Source organism: Nycticebus coucang, chromosome 5, assembly GCF_027406575.1.
Source record: "Nycticebus coucang isolate mNycCou1 chromosome 5, mNycCou1.pri, whole genome shotgun sequence".
NCBI classification, from domain to species: Eukaryota; Metazoa; Chordata; class Mammalia; order Primates; family Lorisidae; genus Nycticebus; species Nycticebus coucang.
In genome coordinates, this window is record NC_069784.1 from 77,291,133 (window position 1) to 77,305,905 (window position 14,773).

The 14,773-nt window shown below is 33.8% G+C and overlaps 1 protein-coding gene across 2 annotated transcripts in view; it reads right to left on the reverse strand.

Moving 5' to 3' along the window:
• Positions 1-14,773, reverse strand: part of ASCC3 (activating signal cointegrator 1 complex subunit 3) — a 402,050-nt gene that overhangs the window by 261,728 nt on the left and 125,549 nt on the right. For both annotated transcript variants that reach the window (XM_053590400.1, XM_053590401.1), the window contains exon 11: positions 3,859-4,023. In XM_053590400.1, the coding sequence (XP_053446375.1) occupies positions 3,859-4,023 (165 nt within the window). The remainder of the gene's footprint in view (positions 1-3,858; positions 4,024-14,773) is intronic.

Sequence of the window (14,773 nt, forward strand, 5' to 3'; positions counted from 1 at the left end):
TCCTATGATGATTCTGCATTAGTTACAAAAGTTGCAATCTGAGGTGATGTGAAATTGAAGGGTGATGTGATGTGCCATCTGCTGGAAACATTTGATAATCATAAGGAACAAAAAAAATGAGAGACTATTTTTTAATAAAAGTAGTTATGAGCAGGCAGCGCCTGTGGCTCAAAGGAGTAGGGCGCCAGCCCCATATGCCGGAAGTGGCGGGTTCAAGCCCAGCCCTGGCCAAAAACTGCAAAATAAAAAAAAAACGAAAGTAGTTATGAGCACTGCACAAAGACTTTGGAACTATGAGAAGAATCACATAGATACTTCCGTTAAGGAAATTAAAATCTAGTGGGGGATACAGATGAAGACAAATAACTAGCAAGTTGTGAAATGACCAGGAAGACTTACAGTATGTGCCTAAAGATGTGTAAAATGGGAGGTAGTGTAGAGGAAATGCAAAAAACGTGTAATTCATACTGAGGAATGAGAAAACAAATGACAGAAGTGGTACTTGACAGATTCAAAAGAACAGATTTTAAAGAGATGGATGTATAGAGTTAAAAAAGAAACAAAATTATATTATTTTGGATATATAACCCTCACCTCACAATGAACAACACATTCTGCCTCAAGTACAATTAGTTTAGTCTCTGAAAAAAGGTTAATGGTATTGGAGAGGAAATAGAGAAAGATCGAATAGTTTTGTGTGGCTGGGCTGACAGTAGCTGGCAGGTATGTAGCAGTTAAAATTAGACAAGGGCTTTAACAATCCATAAAATAATTTATAAAAGGTTTTTAAACTTCTAATAATGTTATCTTTGTGTGTCTCTGTGTACACACAAAGGGAAGATAAGCAATAAGACTCCAGTCTATTGTGCTATACACACAGGATGGCGTCTGTTGTCAGTGAAGAATCCCAGCAAGTATACTAATGATATGTAATTGGCCTCTGATGCTCTATAGTTGCAGAAAGTCCTTATTTGTGGACTGCCTCCAGCTGGAAGGATATGCTCTCTGAAAAATGTCATTAAGGTAAGTACTGAGGTATAAAATCAAAGCATTTTATGAGCAAAATAGCTCTCTTTTGTGTGTATGATGCCTTGCATGCTTCACTTTGAGACATCATATACAAAATCTGGGCCGGGACACATCAACTGGAGCGGGAAAGGACCTGGACAATAGATCAGTAGTTGTAGGCTTCCCCGTGCTTCATCAGACACTCCTGAAACTATACTGAAATCAGATGTTAGCTGAGCTCTCCAATTATTGTGAGTCTGTTTTGAATATTTCAACTCTTTGTTTTCCACATATGTATACGAATATTTTCATTTATGTTGTAAAAAGTGAGCATGTTCTAAACACTCCTCCGATTCCATTTCTACTGCTAGCAAACCCCTTTTCAGCTTTCTTTATACGCACTATACTCTATACAGGTTAACATCTAAATATAAGCAAGAACCTTGTACTCTTTACCACTATATTTATAGCCACTAGAAATATGTAGTTGACGCATACTGGGTACTTAATCAATGTTCTTTAAATGGATAAAAATATAAATATACTGAACACGTTTTTCTTACACAAATGAGATTGTGCTATACATATAGGACTGCTTGCTTTTTCAGTGAAGAACATAGAATCTTTTAAGCTCATTCATATGGATCTACCTCCTCCTTTTCTGAAGGTTGCAAACTAAGATTTCATTGTATGACTATAAATATGCCATAATTTATTAAACAATTTATTCTACTGTTGAACATTTGATTTGTTTCCAAAATATTTTGTATTAAAAAAAAGTTTCAATGAATACTCGTATTAATAAATCTTTATGAGTTTGTGCTCTTACTTCCATAAGTTAGAATTCTACAAGTAAAAAGACAGGATTGAGTGTATTCCATTTTAATTATTGAAAATCTAATATAAATGTCTCCTGTTGATTTGGATTCCTTTTAAGGCTCTTTTTTATATTTCTCCCTTTTTTTAATTGTATAATGTTCCTTCTAGTTTTTAAACTTATTTTATTAATTTATTGTATAAAACATTTTAATATAATATATAACTTTCCAAAGTTTTATAACCCTTTGTTTTATTAAATTCACATACTTGGATTGGGACCAGATATATTTAGGATATGAAATACAACAGAATTGATATCTAATTAAATATTGGGATGGAGAAAGTATTAAGGAAAAGGAAAAACTAATTATAACACCCAGTGTTTTGGCTTGGGAACTGAGTGAATTGTGTTGCTGTACGTAAGTGTACCAAAAAGATGACAGAGTTCTGACATGCTTAGCAATAGATGTCTACGTGTAGAAACATAGAACTGTGTTGGATATGACTAAAAGTCCACTGGGAGGGAGACACACACACACTGTGTGTAAAGACTTAGTTTGATGTGGGCAAAGAATTATAATTTACCCAGCGTAAATATATAGGGGAAAAAACATGGCAAGTAACAGTCTTAGAGCACATAAACAAAATTTCAAGGGTGAAATAGGAGATAAGCGTGAGAAAAGTGTCTAGGTGATAAAAGTCAAGTAAAGAAAACTAGGACAGAGTGGCATCTTACAGACAAAGGGAAAAACGTGTCAAGATTGAGGAAATGATGAATAGTATAAAATGTCAAAAAAGAGTAGTACCAAAAAACATTTTATTACCTATGCTTGAACAATGACCTGACTGCCATGAATGAGAGCCAAAAGTAATTTGACTTTGACAATTATCAATTTAGAATTGATATCTAATTAAATATCGGAATGGAGAAAGTATTAAGGAAAAGGAAAAACTTACCCATGACACCCAGTGTTTTGGCTTGGGAACTGAGTGACTCAACTGACTGACTTGTGGGACAAGAGGTTGGGTGTTTTCTGGGTATGGAGGGGAAGAAAAGGGATGGAAACAGAGGGAGTTCAAGCATGAAAAACTCTATTGCCATTCAGTAAAAAGTACTGTTGTATGGGAATGAGGCGTGGCAGGACGATGAAGAGTGATGGAGAACAGTGAAGCTCAGAAAGGGTCACGTGAAGGAAACACCAGAAAAGCTGCTCAGAAGTTAGAGGGTAATCTCAAGGAATCAGGTGACTTCAGAGTCTATGACTGTGAACGTGCCCTGATGCTTGTCTACAGCCCTGTGGAATCTTCTCCGTGAGGGAGCCGCAGTCTGGCTACAGGTGCAGACACAGCTCAACTGATTCACTATTGTAAATGAGATAAATAAGTGGATAAATAAAGCTATTGACAAGAGAATAATTAGTCACAGAGTCTTATCCATTTCATAAAGAAAATAAAGGCAGGAGAATATGAATAAAAGAAAAATAACAAAGGGGAAATAAAGGAATCAAGAGTTCTTGATTAGGTAGAAAAAAAGTGTTCATCTTTTCTCTATATTCACACAATCTTCCAAAACATATCATTTAAATACTCATGAGTATTCTAAGGTATCTTTTCAGATAATGGAAAAAAAGGGTTGACAGATATGTCTTAAGAATCCTGGCACTGGGAATTTACTAATTTTACTTTGGACTATTTATGAATAATTGACAAGATCCCAAACTAGAGATAATATGTACATGTTCCCTTTTAAATATTAACATATTAAAATTATGTTAGATTTAGCTTTGCATGAGAAGTTTAGAAAGAAAGTTTTCCTTTATTTATTCAGGTTAATTTTAAGAGATTTCACTAAAATAAGATTTGAAAGAAAGAGGACTTTTAATATGAAAGTGAAATAGCTAGTTTTCTCCATACTATAATTATCTTTATTCTCATGAACCTTGCATATTAACATTTAATTTGAAAGCTATATTTTAAGTTTAAAAGCATACTCATCCCTTCAAAATAAGCTTATAAATAACTTCCTCTTACCTGCCGTAAAGTACGTGCAACTATGCTTTCCAATACTGGTCCTCTATCTTCATGCAGCAAATGAACTTCATCCAGAATAAGGAGTCTTACAATTTGGGAAAGAGCTACATCCCCAACACTCTTCCTTGTCACTACATCCCATTTTTCTGGTGTGGTTACAAGCATCTATAAGATAATAAAAGACTATCAGATTAAAAAGGGAAAAAAGTCACATAAATTATTTAAATTTCAACTTTGTCACTCAAAAAGAAATAATTTTGGCCATTTCTCTACACATCAAATGAAAGCATTTAAACTATCCCACATACCTAATTTACTACAAACAACATTCATTTTGAGAGGGCCATTCTTTAAGGTGTGATACTGATATTTAAAAGTCACTGAACACATGGGTAGCACCTTTGGCTCAGTGAATAGGGTGCTGGCTCCAGATACCGAGGGTGGCAAGTTCGAACCCGGCCCTGGCCAAACTGCAACAACAACAACAACAAAATAGCAGGGCATTGTGGTGGGCACCTGTAGTCCCAACCATTCCGGGGGCTGAGGCAAGAGAACCGCCTAAGCCCCAGAGGAGGAGGTTGCTGTGAGCTGTGACGCCACAGCACTCTACCGAGGGCAACAAAGTGAGACTCTGTCTCTGAAAAAAAAAAAAAAGTCATTGAACATAGTTGGTCAACACTGTAGCGTGACGTGTATAAAATGTAGGCAGTCCCTGAGTTTGCAAACATTCAACTTACATACAACTGACACTTATGAACAGGGCTGTTACAGGCAATAGGTAAATGTCCTGTTCCAACTAACACACAAATTCATCTTCAGAACAAACCCAGAATCTATCTCTTTCATAACCTGGGGACTAGCCATACACAAATTTTTATAAATGGTATAATTACAATGTAAAAAAGAAAACAAACCACTATCTTTTAAAGTAGTGCATATACTGATAACGGACTTTATCTGAAAAGGGAATAGAAGTGAAGAAAGCATTAAAAAGACATGAAAGAAAAATCAACAATCCACTCTAGTGTTAAACCTACTTTGAATAAAATAACACAAGATATATGTATTATCATAACATACCCATAGATCACTTGCTAATAATTCTTTCCATTAAAAGTCCTTGAAAACACATCCATATGTTTAAAAAAAAATCAGCAATTCTAAACTGTAACATTAAAATATAAAATAAAGCTGGTTTATTACTAGTAAATGTTAGAAGAGCTACAAAGTAAACTATTAAGTTATAATAATAAATACAAAGCTTGGATATCTATCTCACCACAAACGTAGAATACTGTGCCAGCTCTTTCTTATAATTAACTTTAGGAGATAATAATGTGGTAACGAATTGTAAAATCAATTTTTTTCAATATCAGAAAACTATACAGGTTGAGCACCCCTAATCCAAACATCTAAAATCCAAATGCTCCAACAAGCATTTTCTTTGAGCAGCACGTCAGCACTTAGAAAGTTTCAGGTTTTGGAGTATTTTGGGTTTCAGGTTTTTGGATTAGAGATGCTCAATCTGTACCACCAAATCCTAAAAATCCTTACTAGCATTTTGTTTTCTATATTTTACTTTCAGTACAGTGAGAAGTGCTGCATTTACATCATTTTTGACCACTTCAGTTCTCTGAACTAAAACGGCTAGAAAATAAAGTGTCACATTTCCCTAACAAATTGGGACACATGCAAGACATTTCCATCTGCTCCTGTATTAGGGCATGGGTTAATTGTCAATATTTTAACTGTCAACTCAAATTTTTCTCAGTACATGTACTTACTCAGCAGTATAAAAATCATTATTCAAAAATGCCCCAGTTTTAGCCCGTCCACTGGGAAAATGGCACAGTTGAGATGCTTATACACTACCAATATGCCAAAAAATTGGTATATTTAATTTTAAAATGCTTTTAGTTTGATAACAAAATCAAAGAATGTAAGACTTGCCAGAATAATTCATCTTAAACATTATTATTAAAATGTTTCTTACATTTGTACATAGTAAAATTATAATACTTAAGTTTTCCATGATTATTTCATGATGACTCAATTACCCTTTTTCTCTAGGTGAAGTACATTTTTCTTTGAAGAGGGGAACGGTAGAAAAAAATAGTAAAACTTCTAATCTACAGTCCTTACAAATGTTTGCATAATCCACAAATTGGACATGCAGCAAAACCTTTATCAAACATTCCACAGAGGCAGTGCTTCAATGAATGATGAATGTTTTGCCTGAATCCAAGTACTTACAGACTCATCCCAAATCTATTTTGTTGAATTTTAAGCCAAAAAAATTACAAAAGCGATCACACAGCCTCTTGCCAAATAATACCTTTGAGAGAAACGAATCTGAGTATGAGTTTTACACTTTGTTCTTTTTTGTTTTTACCCCATATATAGATTTCATTAATCTAATGCTCCTCACAAACAGAAATGCAAAGATTCAATAGATAGCAAAAACCATTACTGTATCAGCCAGTTAGCAATTACAGGCAGGTAATCAGCCTCCAATGTCAGACCCCAGAGCCATAGATCAGGGTTTTCTGGGTTTACAAGAAAAAAATTACATTTTTAAATGTATTTTATTCATAATTTTACTCTACAAATAGTTATTAGAGAGATGAATATTAAAAAGTAATTAACGTTACTGAAGAGGCCTGATAAAGAACTGAGGGAGAATGATGACAAATCAATAGTTTCCAAGATTTTCACTTTTTTCTTTTTACTCCCAAATGCATTCTCGACCTGTTAACACTTCCCAAACACACCTCCCACTTTCAATTTTCCAACTCTTTGTTTATACTTTTCCCTATCCCTAGTATATAATTCTCTAAAACTTCACAAATAAATTCTACCTGTCATTTAAAGTCCATATCAAATTGCTACATTTTCATCAATAAATATTTCTACATTTGTCTGAATAGGAACAAATTCCTCCCACTTCTGTCCTTTTGCAACGCTTTGTCTAGATAGTGAGTACCACTATTCTGGTGGCCTCTGAATATAATATATTTCCTCTATTTGACTATAAGTCAAGAGACATCTAAAAATAAATTTTTCTCCCTTAAAGATATGCAATTATAACACTATTGTCCATGAGCCAAAAGCAACAACCTGATTATTTATTAAGAATATATAAATTTACAAATGCAATATGCAGGTTTGAGAACAAATAGTAACCTGTGTGCATAACTGCTATTATGGTAATTATGCTACAGTACACAATACTCAGCAAATCCATAACCCCAAAATTAATTGAAATTCATGAACACATTTACAAAACAACACAAAAAAGGAGAGAGACAGACAAAGTGATACCACTATACAACTATCATAAAAGTTACAAAGAAAGAAAATACTATGGTTTACAGAGGATGTGGAGCAACTGGAACTCTCATAAAGCATGGTACTAATATAAACTTACACAACTACTTTGACAAATTGCTTGGTCACATCTGCTAAAGCTGAATATCTACATACCTTGTGACTCAGTAATTCCATTTCTAGTATATCATACACTCAATGGAAATGTACACATATCTGTGCACTCATCCAAAGTGTGTATAAGAATTTTATAGCTCTATAATTTATAATATTCCAAAATTGAAAACAAACCAAAAGCCCATCAATGATAAATAACTAGCAACATATTTATATAATGGAATGAAGTATGATAAAAATGAGTAAACTACTAAATTATATGCAACAACACAGAAAATAGTATTATAATCATAATCCTAAGTGAAAATAATCCAAGCACAAAGTATATAATTTTATTTTTATAGAGTTTTTAAAACAGGTGAAATTAATGTAAGATGTTAAAAGCTAGGATATCTTGCAAGGAAGAAGTAGCAGAGAAGAGGTGCTGGTAATATTTAATATCTTGATATGGGTGGTGGTAACATCAATGTATTCCCTTTAGGAAAATTCATCAAGCTATTCACTTAGAATTGTATGTTTTACATATTTTATTTCAATAACAGTATGCTGTGCACATAAATAATACTATAATGATATATAACTTACATTTAAAAACAAAACTTAAATGACAAGAAGGTATACCTGAACAATATACCTAAAAGATGAATAAGAGTGTTCCAGACAAATAAAGAATAATATTTCAGAGGCCGGGCGTGGTGGCTCATGCCTGTAATCCCAGCACTCTGTGAGGCCGATGCAGGCGGATCGCCTCAGCTCACGAGTTCAACACCAGGCTGAGCTAGAGTGAGATCTCGTATCTAAAAATAGCTGGGTATTGTGGTGGGCACCTATAGTTCCAGCTACTCAGAAGGCTGAGGCAAGAGAACTGCTTGAGCCCAAGAGTTTGTGGTTGCTGTGAACTCAGCACGGCACTCAACTGAGGGTGACGAAGTAAGACTCTGTCTCAACAACAAAAAAAGAATAATATTTCATAAGGGAGAAAAATATAAGCAAAGTATATATATTCTCTGTGCTTCCAATATGCTTTTATCACATATTATCTCCCTGTGTGATCATGTATATGAAGATGTACCTTGCACTTATCCTAAGGACAGGTTCCAAATTAGGAATCTTAAATGTAAGTCCATGTTCCTCAACCTGCTGACTAAAAATACCATTTAAAATTTTTTTTAAAGTATAGATGCCAACTTCTAACTCTAGGCCAATTTCCTAACTGTTTATCAATCTTCCTCTCAAACAGGAACCCCCATATGCACCAAAAATAAAAAGATGAGAAAATACAATGTATTTGAACCAGAAAGAGAAGTAAGACACATACAATTTAAACTTCATAATCTTTGTATTTCTTTAATGTTATTCCTGTTGCTCTCTATCAATAAACAAATTGTTCTTATCTTCTCAGATTTCTCATCCATACTCTGAATCACTTTAAGGCATAAAATTCCATATGAGTAAAGTTTTTTCTCCTATTGACTGCATCTAATTCTTGACTATTACAAATGTATAAATAGCAAATGAATGAACTTCAAAAGAGTTGGTCTTTTAAGTCTACTCCAAGAGTCCCATTTTACTGAAAAACCCAAGATAAAATGACCTTCTGAAGATCACAGAAGTAATTAGTGGAAGAAGTAGGGATCTCACATAAGTCTCTCAGCATTTGCACTGCCCAAAAGCCCCGAAATCTTCATAAAACCCAGAGAAAACAAACAAAATAAGTTTGGACCCACAGATTGCAAGGTATAGGGCCATTAAGAAAGTGTAATTGGTTCCATGAATAAAAACACCTTTTTGGAGATTTCTTAGGCTTCAAGTTCCTATGCCAGTAGATTTGCTGACTAGAACTTTGTAATTTTCTGTTTCACTAATCTCCTCCCTTTTGTTTTTCATAAATGGGACCCTCCCTGAAGTAAGATACTCACTCACAAGGCCTTACATTACCCAGTTGTTCAGAGGTCAAGATAAATAGCATTTCATTGCAAATCCTGGCCAAGGAGCTGCTTAGCAATGTATCCTACATCTGCATGCCCACAAGACCTAAAGGATGACCAACATTACCCATAGTTCATTATGCATGAGTCACTATGAAAGTTTTGAGACAGACTGTGTTATGGTCAGTATTTTACTTCCAAGAAACACAGTCAACAGTGTCCTTTCTGATTCCCTGTCCTGACTGCAACCTGCAACTTGCTTAGCTTACCAGTATGGCTAGGAGGGCTTCTTTGGCTTCCATCCACATGGATTTTATGTTTCTTGATTTTTATGTATCTTAAAACTTTCATAATGACCCACATATTACTAAAATCTCCGCCCTGGGAGGGGCTTATCTGCTATTTTCTATCATGTGACATATATGCCAGTGTGACTTCTTACCTCATTTGTGTGCCCTGCAGTTTCCCCAAAAATGCAGTGATGCTCACTCACTTCATGCATTACTTATTTCACCCATAGAGAAACCCCCAAGGCAGACGATAGGCAGGCTTCCCACAATCCCATCCTCTGAAATAAATTTCCTTTCTTCTTACACAATCCTCATTATCTCAGAAATTGGCTTTCTGGGCTTAGGGAAAGAAAACCATTAACAAAAGGAGCTGCCTTATCACCCCACTTTTGGACTAGAATCTCTTTTAACTCTATCTTCTCCCAGCCTCTCCTTCACCTAGCAGTCTTTCTCTGGTCCCAGCAGAAAAGAATCCATAGCTGGGGATGGCCTAGTCACAATCTCACATCCCGTGTTTTATGGAAGCACATGTCAGGGAAGAGAGCACAGTAAGTGATAGTACGAACGCATCACAGAACACCTTGCCACTTCCACCTCATTTCACTTCATACAGGGTCAATGAAAGTGAACTGACAAAGTCATTCATGACATCTTTATGATTGAGTGGGCAAATCGGGGATGGTTGATAATACAATTATGAGACTTCTAAGCAATCTTACCCAAAGATTGTTACTTTATGAATGAAGAGCAAAAAATAAATCAAAATAAAAATCATTATTTCAGAATGAAGGAGCTGATATGAGGGGGAAATAAGAAGAGGCAAGAAAAATTTAGAGGAAGATGAAATAAGCAGAGAGACAGAAAGAAAGACAGACTAGGCATTTTACAGAAAGGTTTTCAACTTCTTGAACAAATGTCTAAAGATCTGACAGACAAAATGTGTTTGAAGCTATGCTTCAAATTTTCTATAGTGAAGAGCAACTATCTAGCCAATGATAGTGCCCCAAATCCTAAAATCTTCTAATTTTAATAAATTAATTCATAATATATGAAATATAGTACTAATTTTTTTTTTACTACTGACAACATATATCTGGCTTAAGACATAGAAAAATGTTTGCAATGTCTGCAAGTAGTCTGCTCTATGTTTAATTCATCCTGTTACATCTACTGTGAAGTTACACAAGTCAGACTGACATCATACCAAATTTTAAACATTGAAAAAAAATCATTTAACCTGTTGGAACAGGTTTTTTTTTTTTCTTTAAGACATATGGTTATAAATTAATAGTAGATTTAAGATTTAAAATTAAAAAGAATACAAGAAATTTTAAAGATACTTACACTTTCTTGCCTTTATAATATTTAAAGCTGATTTTGAAAATTTTGGTAGTTAGATATAGAAAATTGGGGAAAAAATGTTCAAACTAATTATACAAATGACTTTTTAAACCAGAATGATAAAGTAACAAAAATTAAAATCTAAGACTATATCATAAATCTCATTAAGTCTCAGGAGCCCTTGATTATTGGCTACACCATTATTTTATATGTCACTTAGGTAAAAAAAAAAACACTATCAAATAAATTTTCAAAATGGTTTTTACAATGGATGAAATACAGTACATTTAGTTAAGGATGTTAGAGATCTATTAACGAAGCTAAAGAGCAATATTCAAGAAAGCTTACTCAGTATAGCCTCTGTGGTAAAATTGCTTGGCATTGTTACAAAACACATTCTAACACTATAGGTATAGGCCAGGCAACAGCTTATAAGATTTAAAAAGTTTATCTTCCTTTTTGAAATACATAATTGTACACCTAGCCATCCAATAATCTTATAAATTATGTTTAATTTAAAGACTAAATCTAAAATGTCACATGACCTACATGCTATAAGCATCACATAATTGCAGCACACTAACCTCTGATATAGCGATGTCAGTTCTGATTGACGGCACAGCCTCCATAATGGAATCTGACAGCTTACAGATTATACCTGCCCCTTGAGATAGTACTACAAATTAGTTCCAACTACTTCTTTTTTAACATTTTTTTTAGATTCTCTCCTCTTCCATCAATTCACATGCAGGCGTGCATGATCACACACATAAAGCACAAAGTTCTCTCAAGTATCTAGTAATAATTGTCAAGGAAGGTAGCTTTCAATTATAAAATAAAAATATAAAAATCATATTAAAAATATAAAAATTCTACCATCCCCTCCTGCCTTGTTCTTTTCCCCTAACCACTGTTAATTATATGTTCTTCTAAATAAGGAACAAAAATATATCATAGAACCTCTGGTAAATTGACCACCCAAGGGACTGTAACAAACTGGTCAACATATGGAGGTGGCCAATGTAAGGAGCCAGTACAACGTACTGGTATGTACATGGGGTACACGTCCTGTCTATGAAAATTAGATCAACTCAAGGAGGTGTTCAACAAAGGGAGGTGGTTAACTATGGAGGTTCTATTGTATATGAATATGCTCTCAAAAAATTTAAACAAACGGGACGTAAGTACACTGTGTTCTACCTCAGGATAGTGGTTCTCGTAAGAGCTACAAATATGTTGTCAAAAGGAGTTATCCAATTAGACACAAATTAGTATACTCAGAGAAATAAGCCTTTTTTCCTTGTTCTTTTTCTCTAGGGTTAGGGGATGCTCAATAGGCTACTACCATTTGATAATTATGATGGGGATTCTCATTACTTGAAGCACAATTTTAAGAACACTTTAGATAGGTGCTATATATTTATATTTTCTTCCTTAAAAATAACTAATTGGAACAGAATTTTGATAGATGAATATCAGACATTTCAACAAGACTCTCAAGCACAGAACTTGAACTATTTTTCATTACCTGTAACAATATGATGTGCTTATTTTAATATGGAATACAAAATCAGACTAAATTTCAGTACCAGCCAGGGTACTTAACTAGCAGTATGACCTAGGGCAACTTATTTAAATCCTCCCTGCCTCAGTTTTCTTCTCTGCAAAATGGAGATAGCAACAGTGCCTACTTTCTGGGTTTGTTGTGAGGATTAAGTGATTAATCTATAAAAAAGATTACTGCACTAGGCACATAGTAAGCTTATGTCACAGTTTGCTATTATTACTACTGCCCCTACCCTCACCCCTAGCACCACTTCTAATAGTATTCCTGCCAATTAATAACCATGTAAACAACTAGGTACCACATAAGTGAAAGAATAAAATTACAGAAAACGTAAGAGCCCAAAATATCAACCTTGGCTTAATTACAAAACATAAGTAACAAAATAAATTAACCTACTCTTCCAAATTAGTTGATAATAGAAAAGATGCCAACATGGAATACCATCTTTTACTTCCTGTTAATATATCTCTATTTCTGAGACCACACTGACTTGAAAACACAACCATCATCTCCAGCTCTAGTTAATTAAAATAAAATCTTAAAGTAGGGTATAAATCCTGCAGGTTACACAAGCCAAAATCAATATTAAAACCCCTTATGTTAAAGAGGAAGATACTACTAAGAGACATCTTTTTAACATTTTAATGCTATTTAATTCTCAGTAAAGGTAAAGCATATTAGAAGGGACAAGATATCAATGTACGATGTTGGACAATTAAGTTTGTGAACTCATCATAGCAAGAGTACCATATACTTCACTGCTGAATATCACCAGATGGCCAAGGACAGTATTTGAAGGTACCATAGTGATATTCAGCAAAGAGGTTATGTAGCACATTTTTTAGAATGAGTTTCTCACTTTTCGGGTTTACTAAACGGTTTCTCACCATACTACCCGGATTTCATTTAAGCACATTACATGCCAAAATGATTTTACAACATTGTCAGCCAATGGTTGGAACTGAAGTTGACTGTAGGTTTCCCTGAATCGGATGCTTTCATTATCTTTAATTTACCACACAGAAATATTTTTTTATTTTAATTTGTATTTGTTTAATTGCTAATGTTTAACATCTATTTTTCTTAGACTTTGTCTTTTTCCCTTGTGGGAAGAGTCTAATCTTATATTTAGTATACATAGTATCATCTGCATAAATTCTCCCTTTAATAAAGATATCAAGCAGAACTATATAACTAGTGGAGTCATTTGGATAGTAAGTTGGCAATATCTATCAAATTTAAATAAATAACCCCTATGTTCCAAAATCTCATTTTCATAATTCTATCTTAGAAAAAGACACAGAGACTGATACACATACATAAGGTTCCTTTGAAGGCAACAGGACAGATGTATACATACTGACATTCAGTAAAAAAAGTATTATGCATTTTATACAAACACACATGTACACGTGTGATCACGTTTTTATTAAACTAAATAAAAGCACATACATGATAGTTTGTAAAATACAAACTTTCACTTGTGATAAGCAGCTGCTTGGATAAGCTATGTACTGTTATGAGTTATAATTGGAAAGGGCTATGAGAAGTAGCGTCATAGTAAATACAAATAATACACTAATTTCTGAACTAAATCTTACTTGATAATATTTAGAGGTTGCAGCATTAAGATTTTGGATTTTTAACTGGTTTAAAAACTATCTATGCTTAAGTAGCTTACTGAATAATGATTTCAAATGATTGTCATACTTAAATGACTTATGAAACAGGTACACAGTACTTTAAGGAGCTGCATAAATGATTTTACCCTGAATGTCCTTAGTTATATATGGCAGACATTCAGACCTTCACAAAATCTAGAAGCAGAAACAAATCTTATACTAATAAAATCTACATTGTGTAACTTTTTAAAATTCAGCTTAGTTTTTTTATATTCTACTTTTTACAAACTAATCTAAATTTCTTCCTTTGTCAGCTCTTCAAACCAGGAGAGTACTGGGTAAAAGAAGAAGGTGGAAGAGTGGGGTGAAAGTCCCTGGTTATATAAGTAAGCTATAAAATTAACTTATATTTTCTAGAGAAAAATATAAACAACATAGCAATATGGCAAATTCAATGCCTAAATGCTTAAATGTCTAACATAAAGAGATAAGGACTACAAGTCAAGCTAGATGTTTTACTGAACAGGGATGTGTATTTTTCAAACCTAGAGTTTTTATTTTCTGTTATATACTTTTTATTTTGTGGTTGTCATTCTACCTGATCATATACACTTTTGATTTTTCCAACAGGGAAAGTTTAGAAATGTTGTGAACAATCATCCAAAGAAGGGTTAAATAAAATAAAAAACACTTATACAATAGAGAGTGTACTGTGCAGGACTC